This window comes from Elephas maximus, chromosome 3 (genome assembly GCF_024166365.1).
Source record: "Elephas maximus indicus isolate mEleMax1 chromosome 3, mEleMax1 primary haplotype, whole genome shotgun sequence".
Taxonomy (NCBI): domain Eukaryota; kingdom Metazoa; phylum Chordata; class Mammalia; order Proboscidea; family Elephantidae; genus Elephas; species Elephas maximus.
Genome location: NC_064821.1, coordinates 46947019 through 46964914, shown reverse-complemented (window position 1 = coordinate 46964914; position 17896 = coordinate 46947019). Strand labels below are relative to the sequence as shown.

At 50.8% G+C, this 17896-nt stretch overlaps 1 protein-coding gene across 1 annotated transcript in view; it reads right to left on the bottom strand.

Annotated features, from left to right (window-relative positions):
- CAMTA1 (calmodulin binding transcription activator 1) overlaps nt 1-17896 on the bottom strand; it is a 1103644-nt gene that overhangs the window by 120429 nt on the left and 965319 nt on the right. The window contains exon 7 of the mRNA XM_049877793.1: nt 450-603. Coding sequence (XP_049733750.1) covers nt 450-603 — 154 coding nt within the window. The remainder of the gene's footprint in view (nt 1-449; nt 604-17896) is intronic.

The window sequence follows — 17896 nt, the reverse complement described above, 5'->3', positions numbered from 1 at the left end:
AAATGAAATCCAGCTCAATTACCATCATCCATTTGCCACCCAGTCTGGAAGCTGAGGCAGCTCTGCGTCCAGGAGGTGGCGGCTGAGCTCAGACCCAGCGTGCAGACAGCTGAGTGTGGGAGCAGGCGAGCTTCTGCCAGCCCCTCCGCTCCCCTACCTGGCCTGCCCCCCTATCCCGCACCCCACACCTCCTGCCCACAGCCCAGAAATCTGCAGTGCTGAACCCTCTCCTCCCTTGGTGGGTAATTTCTCAGATGTTGCTTTGTTCTTCTGAATCTGACTTTTCTCAGCTGCAGCATGGGAGCGGCATTTCGTGTCCTGCCACGGAGCAGACAGACTGTGAGCACCACATGAATGCTGGGGTGTGAGTGGGCCTTAGAGGGTGAAGCCTGGCTCACCTATGTGGGATGGGGCCCCCACACCCAGTCCCCTCAGCCACAGCTACTCACACATAGGCTTCAGCTGCCCAATAAGCTCCTCTTTCGTCCATTTCGCCCACTCCTTCTTGTCGGTGTTGATGGAGCAGAGGATGGGGCCACAGGGCTTGCCACAGTCCTCAATGGCTGGCACGTTCAGGTAGTGCACCAGGACGATGTCGGGGTTCTGGGGGGAGAGACAGACACTGGTAGCATGAGGGCAGCACTGAGCCTTCCCAGGGCAGGGACCCCCTCCCCTCCCCCGGCAGGTCCAGGCAGGGTCTGAGTCTCCGCACACCAGGCTCTCAGGCATGGCACATTTGGAGCCTGAGCCTTCTCTGTTGTGGGGCCATCCTGTGCATTATCCGAGGTTTAGCAGCATCCCTGGCCTCTACCCACTAGATGCCAGTTACAGCCCTCCTCCAGGTCACGACAGCCAGAAACGTCTACAGACATCCTAAATGTCCCTGGCGCAGGGGTGGGGGTGGGGGTGGGGCAAATTGCCCCAGTTAAGAACCACTGGTCTACACACAGGTGTGTGCACCTGTGGCTAAGAACCAGGTGCACAAGACCAGACTGCATTTGCAGCCCAACACTCGAGACATCACACCAACAGCCACCTATCAGCACATGTGTCTGCTTTGTTCTTTATATACATGTCCTTTTCATGGCTCACTGAAACCCCAGGCATCGCCACCCCTTCTTCCCAAAAGGACATGGGGTCCCCAGAATTCAAGCTACCAAGCTTCTGTGTGCTGGACCTTCCTCTGCCCTTCAGCCTGTGCTCTTCCCTGCACAGGCAGCCACATCTGGGCCTTCCTTTCAAGCACCACCTCTGGAACACCCCCTGCCCCCACCTTGAAGACCCGTTTGGAGCTTAAGGATGGAAAGAACCCTTGCTCTGTAGAACTTGAAGGCACGGTTTTGCCCTGAAATAGTTCTATTGAAATGGGGCTGCACCTTCCCCTGGAAGCTCAAGGGTTAAACACTCAGCTGCAAACTGAAATGTTGGTAGTTCAAACCTACCCAGAGACTCCTCAGAAGAAAGACCGGGCGATCTGCTTCCATAAAGATTACAACGTAGAAAACCCTATGGGGCAGTTCTCCTCTGTAACACATGGGGTCGCTATGAGTTGGAATTGACTCAATGGCACCCAACAGCAACTTCCCATCAGATTCAATTCAAAGTGGCCTCTGTCCCTCCTGCTCACCACCAGCTCTGATAGCCACATCCCAAGAGGCCTGGGGGCGGGGGCAGCAGCTTTGAAGCAAGAAGCACATGGCCTTGCCATGGCCAACCAGAAGGTGGTCTGGCTCATTTGGCCACCCCAGGTCTTGCAGGTCTGTTAAAAAGCAATCATGTCACTTTATAGATGCACCTGGATAAACCCAGAAAACCTGGCTTAGCTCTTCTACCCAGTGAGAATGAATTTCTTGGACCAGTTTTTTTTTTTTTTTTTCCCATTCTAAGGAAGCATATGACAATATATCAAGAGGCTCCAGGGAACTACAGAAAAAGCCATTTGGAAGGCCATATCCTAAGGTTTTCCTGCCCGGTGGTCTTCTTTGCTGGCAAAGCAGTACTGGACCACAAGTCCTGGCATGGGAGCGGGGGGGAGATGAGGACCCCAAGCACAAAAGATGCTGAGTCCACTAGTACCTTTCTGAGTATAGTCAAAGCAAGAGTGAAAAATGAACATATGAATGAATCAATCCATTAATGAATTAAGATTCAAGACGTTACCACGACCGGTGCAAGAAAGTAGACTGGCATAATTTAAAAAGATTTCCAATCAGGGTTGAAACAGAGTTTTTTCCTTGCCAACGCTCGGTTAACCAGGAAATTAAATCAACATGAACAGGAGCCTTCTCGTTAATGGCAGCTTTTCTGGATTTCGGTAATCACACTCCTTAATAATAATGATAATCCCTGACATTGCCTCAGTACTTTATTCTTTTCCAAGCACTTTCCAGCCATTATCTCATTTGGTGTCCACGCTGGCCAGGGAGGCAGGCTGGGCAGGGCAGGGCAGGGCAGGGCAGGGCAGGGCAGGGCAGGGCAGGTGCCTTCGCCTACCGTGAGGAAACGGAGTACCGAAACTTTGCAGCTTCCCCAAAGCTCTGTGCTTGGCAAGGGATGGAGCCAGGACTGGAAGCCAGGGTTCTGACTCCAAACTCAGGTCCTGCCAAGACATCTGGTGGCCTCATTTTGCTAGGTTTAGTGTGCGATCCCACCTCTCATTTCATTTCATCCTTGCCATAGGCCCCAGAGGTAGGAGGGTTGAGTACAGATTGACCTCCCCAGGTACTGTGTCTAGGGTAGGGGCCCCAGGTGGCAGTGCCAGCTGCTGAGGGAGACAGAGTGAGGATCAAAGGGTTGCTGAACCAGCAGGCCACCAGGGGCTCTCTCTGATCCCAGCCCCTGGAGTGAGAGCCTGGCCTTGCATCCCAGGCAACTGGGATATCAGGCAGTAAGGAGATGAAAGGAGTGCCCCTGCATGCCCCATAGTCCCACTGAGCAGCCAGGGCCTGGAGAAGGCTATGGGAGGCCAACAGCGGCTGGCAGGGGCAAAAGAGCTCAGACCCTCACTCACTGCACAGGGAAGCCCCCAACCCTGGGGCTCCTGTGCAAGAGCACACAGGGCCCTCCTTTCCAGGAAGCCCTGCCTTCTGCCTGCAGGGCTCACCCTCCATTTCTTCATAAACAACCAGCCTGCTCTTCTCGGAGGCCCAGCAATGCTGCCTCCTTCTGGAAGCTTTCCCTGATATCTCACTTGATGGTGGTTGTGTTTGTATCTTTTTTTTTTTAAATAATTTTGTATTGTGCTTTAAGTGAAAGTTTACAAATCAAGTCAGTCTCTCACACAAAAACCCATATTACACACTCCCAGTTACTCTCCCCCTAATGAGACAGACAGTCTGCTCTCTCCCTCCACTCTCTCTTTTCGTGTCCTTTTCGCCAGCTTCTAACCCCCTCCACCCTCTCATCTCCCCTCCAGGCAGGAGATGCCAACATAGTCTCAAGTGTCCACCCGATCCAAGAAGCTCACTCCTCACCAGCACCACTCCCCACAAACCACGGTCCAGTCTAATCCATGTCCGAAGAGCCGTCCTGGGCCAACAGGAGGTCTGAGGGCCATGGCCACCGGGGTACTTCCAGTCTCAGTCAGACCATTAAGTCTAGTCTTATGAGAATTTGGGGTCTGCATCCCACTGCTCTCCTGCTCCCTCAGGGGTTCTCTGTTGTGTTCCCTGTCAGGGCCGTCATCAGTTGTAGCCAGGCACCATCTAGTTCTTCTGGTCTCAGGATGATTGGGTTTGTATCTTAATAGACAGTATGTCAACGTTATCTCCTCAACCACAGGGAAGGGGCCCGGAGATGGGGGCTTTATCATGTTCGTCATAGTGTCGGCAACAGTTAGTGCTCAGTTCAGGTTGGTAGAATTGAATTTGGAGTCCCTGGGTGGTGCATACAGTTAACATGCTTGGCTGCTAACTGAGATGTTGGAGTCTATCCACAGGTACCTTGGAAGAAAGGTCTGGCAATCTACTTCTGAAAGAACAGCCACTGAAAAACCTACGGAGCACAGTTCTACTCTGACACACATGGGGCCGCCATGTGTCGGAGTGACTTGATGGCAACTGGCTTGCTGGTTAGAACTGAAGTAGGTTGACTTAGGACCTCCCATCTTTACTCTTAGCGGACTTGTGTTCTACCGATGGTTGGCTTCTGTTTTCTGGGTTTACAAAGGGCAGGGCAGCCTTCCTGAACACAGGTCCTGGGAAGCTAAGGTGCAAGTGGTTCTTAACCTTTTCTGGGTCTAAGGCCTCTTTGAGAATTTGATGAAAGCTGTGGATACCCCATCCCACCCCTGAAAAATGTCCTCAGTACACATCAACACTTCATTTCAGGAGTTCACATGTTCAGTGGTCAGGGGGCCCCACATCAGTGACTGTTGACTTAGGTACCCAGCTCTGCCACCACTCCTTTCCTTGGGGAGCCCTTCCTGGAGCCTTCACCCTGGTATTGTGCTTCTCGGGCCTTTGGCACAAATAGCAGAAAGTTCTCATCCCCTAAGGGTTCAAGAAGGCCTGGTTGGGGATTAGAGGATGTAGAAGGGAGAGACTTCATGGTTTGTGACTTTAACACGATCCCATCCTGGAGCCTGGGGTTCCTGCCACTGAAACTCAGAGCTGAATTTTAAATAATGACTTCCTGGCTTGAGGCTGATTTTAAGACATAGCATGATTCAGGTATTTTTAGAAATTTGGGGCACACATCGATTCTTGGCAATGTTGCAATTTTATTCATTAGTTGCACATTTTATTGGGTGTTTTTGGCAGAAAAATATATTAGTCTTGGAGTGCCAATGTCTCAGTTTCATGGAGTGCTCAGAACAGTGTCCGGGGCCTCACTGCGCACTGCTTTGCCACCTGTGAGACAGGCTCAGGCTGGGATAGCTGGGCAGGGAGGGCTGGGGAAGCGCCCACTCCCAGGGACCATGGCTGAGGCCAGCCCACCAGGCTTTCCATGTGCCCTGGACAACGGGGAAGCCAGGTAGCCTATTGTCTCAGCCTGGGCTGCTCTGATGTTTCTCTGGAGTTCACCAGTCAGCTTGGGGGGCAGGATACAAGAACTTGTCAAAAGGCTCCTCCCTGGTCTGTGGAATTTCCAGGAAGATGCTAGAAGCCGTCCCCTCAAAGAGAACATGACCTTTGAAGATGAACCCTTGAGTGTCCAGGAGGCCTGGGGTTAAAGACCTGGGGGAGGGGGCACAATAGAGTGGTATGTGGCTGTGGGGGAAAAACTAAGGCTAAGAAGTCTTAGAGAAGTTCCAGAATCTTCTGGAAAGAGCCATGGACTAGGAGATTCCATCATTCCCTCTTATGCCTCAAGCTCCTCACTATAAATGGAAATGGTGCTTTTTCCTTTCTCCCCAGGGCTGCTGTAGGGAGCCATGATTTAAAAAAACCAAAAACGAAACTGTTGCTCTTGTGTCAACTCTGACTCGTGATGACCTCACGCGTGTCAGAACAGAACTGTGCTACACAGGGTTTTCAGTGGCTGATTTTTTGGAAGTAGATCACCAGGATTTTCTTCTGAGGTACCTCTGGATGAACTTGAACTCCAACCTTTTGGCCAGCAGCCGAGCATGCTGTTTGCACTACTCAGGGACTCCTGGGGAACCAACCCCTGGCCTGGGCTTAGCCTCTTAACACTCTTTCTCTTCACCTGGCATTGTAAGCTGCTTTCCATGAAGTCAGGGTTCCTGGAGAAATTCTTGCCTATATTTGATGCACTGTCCATACAGCTCTCCTTTCATTCAAAGGTCCCCTTTCCCCACAGCTGTGGCCAAAGTTATCTACTCCCCTGGGGATTCCATTTGGAAGGATGGGGGTAAGGAGAGAGGCTGGGACGAGAAATTCTGCCTCCCGTTCAAATGTGGTAAAATATATATAATATAAAACTTGCCATCTTAACGATTTTCACACTCACAGTGTTGTGCAACCCTCAACACTGTTTCTAAAACCTTTTCATCACCCCAAACAGAAACTATACCCATTAAGCATTAACTCCCTATTCTGCCCTACCCCCCAGCAGCCGGTAACCTCTAATCTACTTTCTGTCTCTGTGCATTTGCATATTCTAGATATCTTATGTAAGTGGGATCATTAATATTTGTCCTTTTGTGTCTGGCATAATTTATTTAGCATACTGTTTTCAAGGAACAAAGTCTTGGTGATCCACTTCAGAAAACTAGCCAATGGAACCTTATAGATCACGATAGAATATTGATTCCCTTGCTTTGGACACGTCATCAGGAGGGAGCAATGGCTGGAGGAGGACATTGTGTTTGGTGAAGTAGAGGGCCATCGAGGGTGAGAGAGACCCTTGGTGAGAGGGATTCGCACAATAGCTGAGACGATGGACTGGAACATGCTGGCGAGTGTCAGGGTGGAATTGAGCAGCGTTTCCATCTGTTGTACATAAGGTCACCATAAGCTGGAGTTGACTTGATGGCAGCTATGTATCTCTATCTTTACCTAAGGTTGTCAAGGTTCATCTGTGGTGTAGTACGAATCTGAACTTTATTTCTCTTTATCTGAGTCATATTCCATTGTATGAATGTACCACATTTTGTTTATCCATTCATCTGTTGGTGGACATTTGGGTTGTTTCCACCTTTTGGCTGTAGTGAATAATGCTACAATGGACAATGTGACGTACGAGTGTCTGTTTGAGTCCTTGCTTTTAAGTCCTTTGGATATACACCTAGATGTGGAATTGGTGGGTCATTTAACTTTCTGAGGAATCACAAACAGGTTTAGTCCTTGACTGGGTACTCCGGGCTGGTGAGGTCCCTGTGGGCTCCCTGCTTTGGGGTCTGAGGGGAAGCTGGTGGGAGATGAGGGATTGGCACAGGAGTAGAGGGCCTGGGTGTGACTGCCTGGGTCTGATTTAATCTTGGTAATGACAGGTGACTGGGGATTTGAGGAAATAAAACTGCTCTGAGCAACAAAGCGCTCCTTGCCCTGCATGGGTGGCAGTAGTGTGGGTGCTCAGTGGGGTGGTGCGAGGCCAGGCTGGGAGCCCACAGCAGCACCTGTGATCTGGTTAACATGCAACAGCTTCTGCCACAAACACTACAGATTTATAGGCCCGCACACCTGGGGTGAGCTCCCCGGCAGCCTGGAAAAGTGGAAGGCGGATGAGGCTGGGCTGGGGCCTCTTCTGATCGCCCACGCCAGGCCTGGGGCTGCAGGTGTCCCTGGCAGAGAGCCCTAACCAGGGAGACCTGGACTGGGCCCACCCCGTGGCAGAAGTAGCACCTGAAGGGCTGGAGGAGAGGTAGAGTTGAGAGGGAGGAGGAGGGAGGATGGAGCGAAATGGGCCCCTTGAGAAGTTCATCAGAGATTTATGCGGGGTGAGGGTGGGGGCGGTGCTGCCTGACCCAAGTGGGCAGCAGTGTGGGGGGTGGGAGTGGTGCAGAGGCAGGGGAGGGTGCTAAGCTCTCCCCCAGCCCTCCAGAGCTCAGATTCCCAACCCGTAGGGAGATCCCCATGGCTCCGGTGGCTCTGGTGGTTCCAGGTTCCTGAAAGGTGAGGTGCAGGGGCAGGGACGGGGTGGGGCTGGAAAGGGGGTCCCACTTGGGCAAGCGCTGAATCCCCTGAGCCGAGCCCAAGTGTCTACTCTGTAGAACAAGAAAACGAGGACAATTGGCCTTCCCCTTGTTGTCAGGTGGGGCAAGGCAGGTGAAGGGCTCAGGATGGGCCTGACCCACAGCCAGTGGTCACCTGCAAGGTCACTGGACATCACCTATTGGAATGCATGTTCAATATGGAGATGAGGGTTGGGGCAGCGTTTCCATTTGCAGGGGAAAGCTAAGCCCTGGGGTCCCTGCCTGCCCAAGCCCACCCCAGGGTTTGCATAAGAAGCCCTAGAATCGCCCCAGAGTGTAGCAGCATGCCCTTCCCAAGACACCCACCAAGAGGACTCGAGTCAGCCAGAGTGAGCACTCAGGCAGCTCACCCCTCCTCCTGGCCATTCTCAGGGCTGGGAGCTGGGCACACTGGGCAGCTGGGCACTCCTCAGCCACAGTGGGAAGGAGGGGGCCAATCCAATGACCCTTTCTGTGGAGTAAGCAGGATGGTGGTGCAAAAAGTAGTTAAAAATGCAAAGAGCTGTTGGTTTTGATAAAGAAAAATGCGGCTGCAACATCTGTTTGACTCTTGTTTGCAGCTTCATCAACGCTAAGTGGTCGATAAATCAGGGTGGCGTGGTGCTCCGTTTCTTCTGGGCTCTGTCATTAATCTCATGCCAGTTCTCATGAAAAATGAAGGAGAGAGACCGAGTGATAGTGAAAATGTATACATTACCCAGAAAGTCAGAACAGCATGTAACAGTGTACCGACGTACCAACTTGTTGCTTCAGGTGGAGATGGGGGCGGGTCCGTGAGTCCCCCGGGGAGGAGGGGGCAGAGCTGAGAGGAGCAGCATGGCCCACACTACAAATCCATTTTATGGTTCCATTTGTCATATGACCACCATTTATGCAGATTCCGAAACCCCGCAAGCTGATCTAAAGAGGCAGCGCCATCCCTGTACCTGGCACTTAGTAACCAGGAGACAGGTGTGTTTAGTGCGGGAGTGTGAAGCTGGCAGAGGGAGGCAGGATTTATAGGGAATGAATAAGTGATGATGTGAGGCAGCAAGGGGCTGTGGGGTCACTCCCCTGAAAAACAGAAAAAATTCCTTCCTCCCGGGCCCCACCTGCTCTGGGCAAGCTTGGCACCTGTCTACCTCTGCTCTGGATAAAGGTATGAGGTGAGGGTCCTTGGTCTCCACCAGGAGGGAGGCTCAGGTTTTACCTGCTCTTCTGCTGTGGTCTCCTACTGAGGGCTGCCAGTAGGCAGGTGGAGGGAAAGCCTCCCCCTAGCCTGGAGCTGAGGCCCAGGAAGGAAGTAAACACAAGAACTGGTCTCCCAGAGAAGGAGCACTATGCTCCCACAGCTTCGGCCTCCTGGATCTATCAGCTCCCCCTAACTCTCTCTTCCCTGCTGCAGATGGGAAGGGATGCTCAGGGCCCTCTAAGCATAGGTTGCCACGTCCCACTGCCGACTCTGGAGGGGAGAACTGGATGCCCTGGGGGCAGACACGTGGTCATGCCCCCAGCACTCAGCTCCCAGGGGTGCCCCTATTTCAGAAGATCAGGTCAGCTGTGTACCCGGTCCCACGTTCAAGCCTCACACAGGCCATCACAGATGCTGGTGCCATTATCATTCCCGCTTATAGAAAGGAAAGTGCATTCAAGATTAAGGGATTAACACTGTAGCTGGCTTGAGCCCAGAGCCTGCATCTCTGCTTCTCCTCCGCTCTGCTGGGTCCCTATGGCTCCATAGATGGAGGTTGCTGGATGCAGCTGGGGAAGGGCTGCGTGCTCGGCCTCAGTGCCCTGGGCAGCAGCCCAGGTAGCATCTGGGCTGGAGCAAACCTGGGTCCAGGGTACCAGACTGGTTATCTGGGGTGGGGAGCTGGTGGAGCAGGGATAGGGCTGGACTCCTGTGCTGGCCTGGAAACTCTTCAGGGCAGGGCTGAGGCTGCTGACAACTCTGGCTCTGTGTCAAGGACACCTCTGGGGTCAGGTGGGGCCAGGCCAGGTGGGGGTGTGGTGTGAGAGGGACAGCCTGGTGAGGGACTGGGACCTGGGGCAGAACAGCTGTTCTCTGGGAACAGACATAGGTCCCCAAAGTTGGGGGTGGGAGGAGGCTTAAAGGAGAAGCAAAAAGGGAGAGAGTAGGAATGAAAAGAGGGGTCTCGGTGTCCCCAGTAATAGGTAGGTTCAACTGTCACCCGTGTTCTTCAGGGAGCCAGGCCCTGTATCTCCTGCTGGCCACAGGGGCCCTACTCCAGTTCAGCATGGCAGGGGACACAGAAGCTGCCTGCACCCTTGCTGGGATCAGTAGGGATCCTCTGTGTTACACCCAGCAAGAGGCACGGTGTCCCCAAGCAGGGCTTCCTTCCCTGCTCCAAGTGGGGGCTGAGGCCAGCTGCCCTGGGGAGGCCTGTGGTCCCTCCAGACACTGCCCTTATCCAGCGAGCACAAGCTCAATTGGATTCTGGAGCCAGCAGCCCTTGCCCTTCTCAGCTTCCGAGGGAGGCTGGGAGACTTAATTAGTTAATGTGGGTAAAGTGGTCTGAAGATGAAAAACCCTGGATAATTGTTGAGTGCTGCTGCTGCTGCTGTTATTATTACACAATTACCAAAATTTTCCAGTCATGGGAATGTAGTTAAACAATTTCTACCTGGTGCGGGGTTCTGGCAACCACGCCAGCTTAGGGGCTGGTCTGCCCTCAGACAACTTAGACAAAGTGCTAATAGTGGGAAATCCTGCCTGACTAAGCTGGACCCAGCACAGCCCTTGGATACCCAGCAAATGTTGGAGTGAAGGAAAATTTACTGTCTCCCTGTGTAGGTAAAGACACATGGGCTTAAAAAGAAGCCAGAAGATATAATCTGCCCAGATTTTCCAGAAGCTTCTGGAAGGTTCTACCCAATGACCCCCGGAAAGCTTGAAGCTGGGGAAAGAGTTTTATCATGGATCGAGACCTGGCTACCCAAGGCATGTGTGGGCTGGGGATGTGTGGGCAACACTTCTGGATGAACAAATGTAAAGAGTGAGATTCACTGTGGCTGGGGGCCAGGCCTTCCTAATTTAAAATTGTTATTGGTGATCTGGTGGAAGAAATGCTCAATAACATTGCTACATTTGTGGATGACACTCAACTTTTATGGGTGACAAAGTGCCAAGTCCTCTGTGTACAGTTGTGGGAGGGTCTTATGAGTTCCTATTAGAGGGTAGAAGAGAGACAGATGGTTCCCAGTGAGGGCTAAGTATGAGTCAAAGGGCTACCTGTTACTATCGAGTCGATTCCGACTCATAGTAACCCTACAGGACACGGTAGAATCACCCCATGGGGTTTCCAAGGCTGTATCTTTACAGAGGCAGACTGTCAGGTCTTTCTCCAGCAGAGCAGTTGGTAGGTTTGAACCCCCAACCTTTCGATTAGCAGCCAAGCGCTTAACCATTGTGCCATCAGGGCTCTTTGGCAAGGGGCTGGGAGAAATAAATAAAACACATTGTTCACGGAGGTTGATGGGTCCCAGCTGAGGCTGGCCAAACCCAGGGATGACCCCTGAGGTACATGGAAGCCACTGGCCCAAAGCTGTTGCTGGGCCCAGCAAGGATTAAGCCACAAGAGGTGTGCAAACCACTCAGAAGGCTCTCCATGTTCCAAACGTTCATCTGGAACAGCGAGTGCATGGTGAAGACAGCATGGATGGGGAAGAGGTAGTCGCCACCAAGAAACAAGGATAAGGGCTTTTCTGGCCACAAACAACAGCTGAGAGGAAAAGGGATTTGAGTCTTGTACATCAGAAAGGGGAGAAGGAGGTGAACACATACTTTTCCTCCAGATCCCAAATACTAAGAATAAGGGTCCCTGCTGGAGTTCAGGGAGGTAATTTTTTTTTTTTTAATTATGCTTTAGATGAAGGTTTACAAGCAAATTAGTTTCTCATTAAACAATTAATACATATATTGTTTTGTGCCATTGGTTCACAACCCCATGACATGTAAACACTCTCCCCCTCTTGACCTTGGGCTCCCCTTTACCAGTCTTTGTGTCCCTTCCTGCCTTCTCATCCTTGCCCCTGGGCTGGTATGCCCCTTTAGTCTCCTTTTGTTTTATGGGCCTGTCTAATCATTGGCAGAAGGGTGAACCTCAGGAGTGACTTACTTCAGTACTGAGTTAAAAGGGTGTCCGGGGTCGTACTCTTGGGGTTTCTCCAGTCTCTGTCAGACCAGTAAGTCTGGTCTTTTTTTTTTTTGAGTTAGAATTTTGTTCTACATTTTTCTCCAGCTCTGTCTGGGACCCTCTATTGTGATTTCAGGGAGGTAATTTTAACACAAACCAACTCTATACTTCGGGCAGTAAACTTATGAAACTCATTACCCCAAGGGAAACAAGAGCTGAAAAATATAGGTTTTTAAATGGGTGAGACCAAGATTTGGTCTCCAGACCCACATCCAGGAAGCACTGTGATTTTCGGTGCCACCTTGAGGGCTGCATCCAGAGCTGGAGGTACCAGCTGAGGCGTTCAGAGCCTGCCCCTCCATTCTTACTTGCCAGGAACTTGCCAGGGACACAGGCAGCTTTGGCCTTGCAGTTGGTGGAGCCCAGGCTTCGATGAGAGGGTTGATTTGTCTCCCGCGTTGCGCTCACCTTGAACTAATTTGTGTTTTATTGGAAGTTGCTGCAAAAGTCACTCCAACCAGCCCTGGGAGAAGAAGCCACGGCCTTTCTCTGGGAAACAGAGAACTCCTGCAGGGCGTGGTTGTGCTCAGGACTGCAGCCCTTGCCCCAAAGGGACGAGGAAGAGCAGCCAGGGTCAGTGGCTCCAATGCCACCAATGCTGGTGATCAGATCTCCAAGGTCTTTGTCTTAATCCTTGGACCTCCTCTCTCCTCCCAGAACCATATGGCCTCCTTCCCCACTCGGGCCACACTGCCTTCTTCTCACCAGCCTCAAAGTATTCTATGCCAGCACTCTCTCCGTTATACCATCCAGACCATCCTCTGGTTATAACAGCAAAAACAATAATCACTATGATTGTTATTATTGCTATGATTACTGAGTGCTACCATTTATTCAGGAGGACAGTGGTAGCTCAGTGGTACGACTCTCACCTTCCATGCAGGAGACCTGAGTTTGATTCCCAGCCAATGCACCTCACACGCAGCTACCACCCTTCTGTCAGTGGAGGCATGCGTGTTGCTATGATGCTGAACAGGTTTTGGCAGAGCTTCCAGACTGGTGATCTATTTCCAAAAGTCAGCCAATGAAATCTCTGTGGATCACAGTGGGGATTTCATGGGGATGGGACAGGATCAGGCAGCATTTCATTGCATTGTACATGGGGTCGCCATGAATCGGGGCTGGACTTGATAGCAATAACAACCATCATTTATTTACAACCTTCCCCACTCGGGCCACAGGGCCTCCTTCTCACCAGCCTTAAAGGGCCCTGCCTGTAGTGTACAGACTTGGCTGTTTCCTCCTGGAAGGCGAGAAGCCAAGCCCACTGTCCTCCCCTGCCTGTCCGTCTCTCTCCAAGGACGTGCGCCCCACTCCTGCTCCTGGGGCTGTGTGCCCATGCAGAACCATGCCATGCCAGGCAGTGAGTCAACCCTGTCAGATGACAATGGACCAGACAGCCACTGAAGCATCCCTAGAGTGATGGACATGTTCTGGAGCCTTTCCTGTTCATCTGCTCCTCGTACAAGCTCTGGGAGGAGCTGGCACGGGCCACTGACCCCACGGCCAGATGTGCCTTCTTTGACTAAGAGGTGCCATGTGATTTGCCCAAAATCACGCAACTAATGGGAAGCAGAGTTGGACATGACTCCAGTGCATTTGGTGTTCTTTTTTGATAAGAGTATCTGAATTTTCTTTAGGAAACCAACCACCTCTCCTCACTCAGTCCAGATGTAGAGCATGTGACTAGGGCTAACCAACTGGAGCACTGCATTCTCTGGGCCATGTTGAATGGTTCAGGGACAGACCCTGGACCAAATCAGAGCTTGCCCCTGGACTTTGGCTGGAGCCACTGGGAGGCAAGGATGCTTTTTTCTGCTGGACTTGAATCTGGGAGTGTGACACCTAATGCTTCTGGCAGACATCTCTTGCTGGCACATGAAGCCAGCATGGAGGGGGTAAAGCTGCAGGGATGAGGCACTAAGCCTTGATGTCAGTGCTTGGACCCCTGGATCCAGCCATGCCTGAAGCCAGCTACCTCTAGGCTTTTCAGTAACTTGAGCCCCCAAATTGCCTCTTATCCTGAAGTCAGTTTGGTTTAAATTTTCTATCACACCGACCATGAGCCCTAACTCCTAACAGATCACATGTCTTCATTTTTCTAAGCTAGTGCTGTCTCCACTATACAACTCACAGTGTCTTCTGGTTACAAAAATAACAACAATAATCACCATGATTACTGAGAGTTACCATTTATTTAGCACCTATATGTTCCAGGTGCTTGGTGAGAAGTGCTCTATAGGTCTTATGATATTTCTACTTTACACATAGGGAATATGAACTGTGAAGAATTAAGTAGCCCACCACCCACCAAAGTCCCACCACTGAACCCAGAGCTGTCTGATGCTAAAGGTGACAGAGAGACAGAGTAGCCCAGAGTATGTGCTCTGGAGATGACTCCCCAGGCTTGAGTCCAGGTTCTGCTACTTCCTAGCAGTGGACCTTAGGCAATCGCATCTGTGTGCCTCAGATCTCTTCACCTATAAAATGGAGAGAACAATAGTACGTATCTCATGAGATTGTTGTGAAGATCAAACGAGATAACGCATTTGAACAGTGCCTGTCACATGGTAAACCTTCAAAAAATGCCAGCTATTATTATGACCGACCTCTTAATCCAATATTACCTTGTCCCAGACTAAGTTTTCCCTAAAATCTTACAGAACTTACATGTGGAAGGAAACCAAATTGATTCAGACTTTGCTCATTTGGAACGTGTATTTGTTTAAGACAGAAGCCCATCTAGAGTCGAGAAGAAACTCTTCCAACATTGAGAAGCATCATTATCGCCAATGGATGCTCAAGCCATGGGAGAGATTGTGATGAACTGAACACCAGTCATTCTTGTCCAATCATGATCGCGGAGACAAGACGCTTCTTGGCTATCTTCCAGGTATGGGATGATAACACTACATTTCCCTCAAAAATATCCTATAATTTAAATCCAGAGTTTTAGTTTAAACCTCCATGAATTCAAAGAAATCTCCACTACACCCCACTGCGTCCCAACACATGGTCTGAATGTGTGGCGTTCTGTTGGGCCACGGTGAGCACTTCTAGTCCTTATCTAGATGACGCAGAGGTCAAGAGCCTTGAATTTAATTTGTGCATGAAGAAACCCCAAGGATCCTGCAAACCATGGGCCTCTGAGCTCTTCCCCTTATTCTTCATGGAACAGAGAACAACAGAGGATGGAAGAAACTTAGGAATCATTCAAACCATCCTTTTCCATTTTTAGTTGGGATCATTGAGGCAGAAGAGGCTATGATTTACTTGTCCAACGTCACCCTGTGGACTGGGAGAGAGTGAGGACAGGCAGCCATACTGGCCCCAACCCCTGCTGGCTTTCTACCTTTGCCCCCTTTCTGGTGTTTGAAGCCATCCAGAAGCAAGTGATTGCTTTTCCCTTGCTGCCTGAGTTCCCTAGTGCGGCTGTAACAGAAATACCACGAGTGGGTGGCTTTAAAGAACAGAACATATTTTCTCACAGTTCAGGAGCCTAGAATTCGAATTCAGGGTGTGGCTCCAGGGGAAGGCCCTTCTTTGTTTTATTTCAGCTTCTGTAGGCTGGTGTTCCTCAGTTCCTTGGTGATTCTCACATGTGCTTCTGTCTTCCCACTCTGTGCTTGCTTGTCTCTGTGTCTAATCTGCTCTTCTGATATCTCAAAAGTGATTAAGTTTAAGATACACCCTACACTGATATGACCTCATTAACATAACAAAGAAAACTCTATTCCCAAATGGGATTACATCTATAGGTATAAACCAAAAAAACCCAAACCTGTTGCCATCGAGTCAATTCTGACTCATAGTTACCCTATAGGACAGAGTAGAAGTACTCCATAGAGTTTCCAAGAAGTGCCTGGTGGATTTGGACTGCCAACCTTTTGGTTAGCAGCCGTTGCACTTAACCACTGCACCACCAGGGTTTCTTCTATAGGTATAGGGGTTAGGATTTCAACACATATTTTGGAAGGACATAATTCAATCCATAAAACTTGTTTTGCAGAAAGAATGTTCAGCAGGGCAGAATTGGGAGCTGGGAGCTGCTTACCCAACCCAACACGGTGCCTGGAATCAGACTGGTTTTCTGGCCAAGTTCCTCCTTTACAACCTTGACTGTGAATAGGCTCCTGGGATCCTTGTTGGACTGGCCGAGGTGCCTGCACTTGGCTCTTCGGAGCTCCTTCTTTCTGATCAGCAGCTCCCTGGTGGTGGCAATGGTGGGGCTGAGACCCTAAGAAGGGTTGTCTGGGAGGCTGGGACGTGGGCCACCCTCCCTCTGATCTGGGGGAGCACCTAGGGACCCCCTCTACTACATCCTGTTAAAGATATAAACCCCCAAGCTGTCCCTTGACTGACGAACGGGTGCAGAGGCAGCAGAGGGTAAACTGTGCCTGGCCCAAGGAGAATCTATAGGATTTTTATACTCTGGCAACTGTAACGGTGAGATTCTAGCAATTGTTTTAGAGAGAATCATGATTAAATTGGGTTGTATGTTTTTTTTAATGTGTTCCCCAGGTCCTCTTTAATACCTTGCTAGGACAAGATAAAGTGTAATCACTGGAGTAATTGTGGTGCTCAACAGTTTATGTCTTGAAAGAGTGACTGAGGGTTAACCAAGCCACTGCAGGGCAAGATTTGGATTAGAAAATACAGTTTTTCTTTTGGTTATTTTCTTTTTAAATCCCTCTTTATCTTCTTCCTTTCTCCAGTGGCTCCTGGAGCTCGCTGATAACCTGTAAGCCTCCTTGGGTAATAAGGAACCCTCTGTGCTAATGACACACGCAAATCCTGGGGCTGCTTCCTCTGCAGCGCTGCTGCAGCAGGGCCGCCCCTTCCCTGGAGCCCGTGCCTGTGCAGGCAACACCAGCTCATCCCCCACACCAGCAGAGCTCAACATCCTGAATACTAACACCAAGCAAGACCTGATGGTCCCTGCTGTATCCTAAAAACCACCGGCTGGAGCCAAGCAGCAGTGCTGCCCTAATGCTCACCAACGCTGATGCCCCCTCACAATGTTCCTTCTCCTGGCAGATGCCAAAGACACCAGGCGGGCAGGAGGTTGGGGACCACAGGGAGCTGATAACTTCCCACCCCTGTCGGGACAGTATGACTGGGACATCTGGACTTCCTGAAGCTTCCTCCGGGCAGTCTCAGAGTATTGTGCTTAGAGACCATGACCCACAATGGCTAGTGGGGCAGAACTGAGCCACAGAGCTAGGACATATCAGATGTTGTCACACAGCCGTGGCTTCTGCTGAAGAAACTGGAGCTCAACCAGTTACCGGTTGCCGTGTGTGTCAGGGTATAACTGTATTCCATAGTATTGTTAGTGGCTTTGACCTTTCAGAAACACATTGCCAGGACTTTCATCTGAGTCACCTTTCAGTTAGCAGCCAAGCATTTTAACCATTTGCACCACCTAGTGAGCTCAACTCTAAGGCTCTGCTAACGTTAGCAGAGTTAAAGAGAGTAGACAGTAGGAACAGGTGAGGTTTTTCTCTCTGTCCCAAAGCCCCTACCCCAGTCTGGCCCTATTGCCTTCCCCATGCACTCTGGCACCAGCCTCCTCATCATCTGTTTGCCTTTAAGCTGGCCCTTCCCTTCTAACTGTCATGGAAATCTTCCTAAGTCACAGTTCTGACAGCATCATCCCACTGCTAACCTTCCACAGCTCCTCATGCCACCCAACTCCTGATACCAAAGGTCTCCATGATGGTCCCGATCCACCTCTCATCCACACTTTCCATGGACCCTCCTCACACTCTCTGCCTCTGGGCCTCTGCCCACTCTGTTCCCAAGGCCTGGGACTCCTCTGCACCTCATCTCTGCAAGTCCACATCCACTGATTTGCCAATCCTCAGCTCAAATGTTGCATTGTCCTTGAAGCCTTCACTAATCCTTCCAATCAAGGGCAATTGCACCCTTCTTGGAACACCCCCAGCAGCCTGTTGTACCTGCCTTTCAGCATCGGCCATGTCCTGCCCCTTTCACTGATCTTTGTGCTGGGGTCTGCACCCCTCCTCTGAACCCCGGCTTCCTGAGAGCAGATTCTATGTCAGCTATCTCTGGTAGGCGGCCAACAAGTGCTGGTTGAATT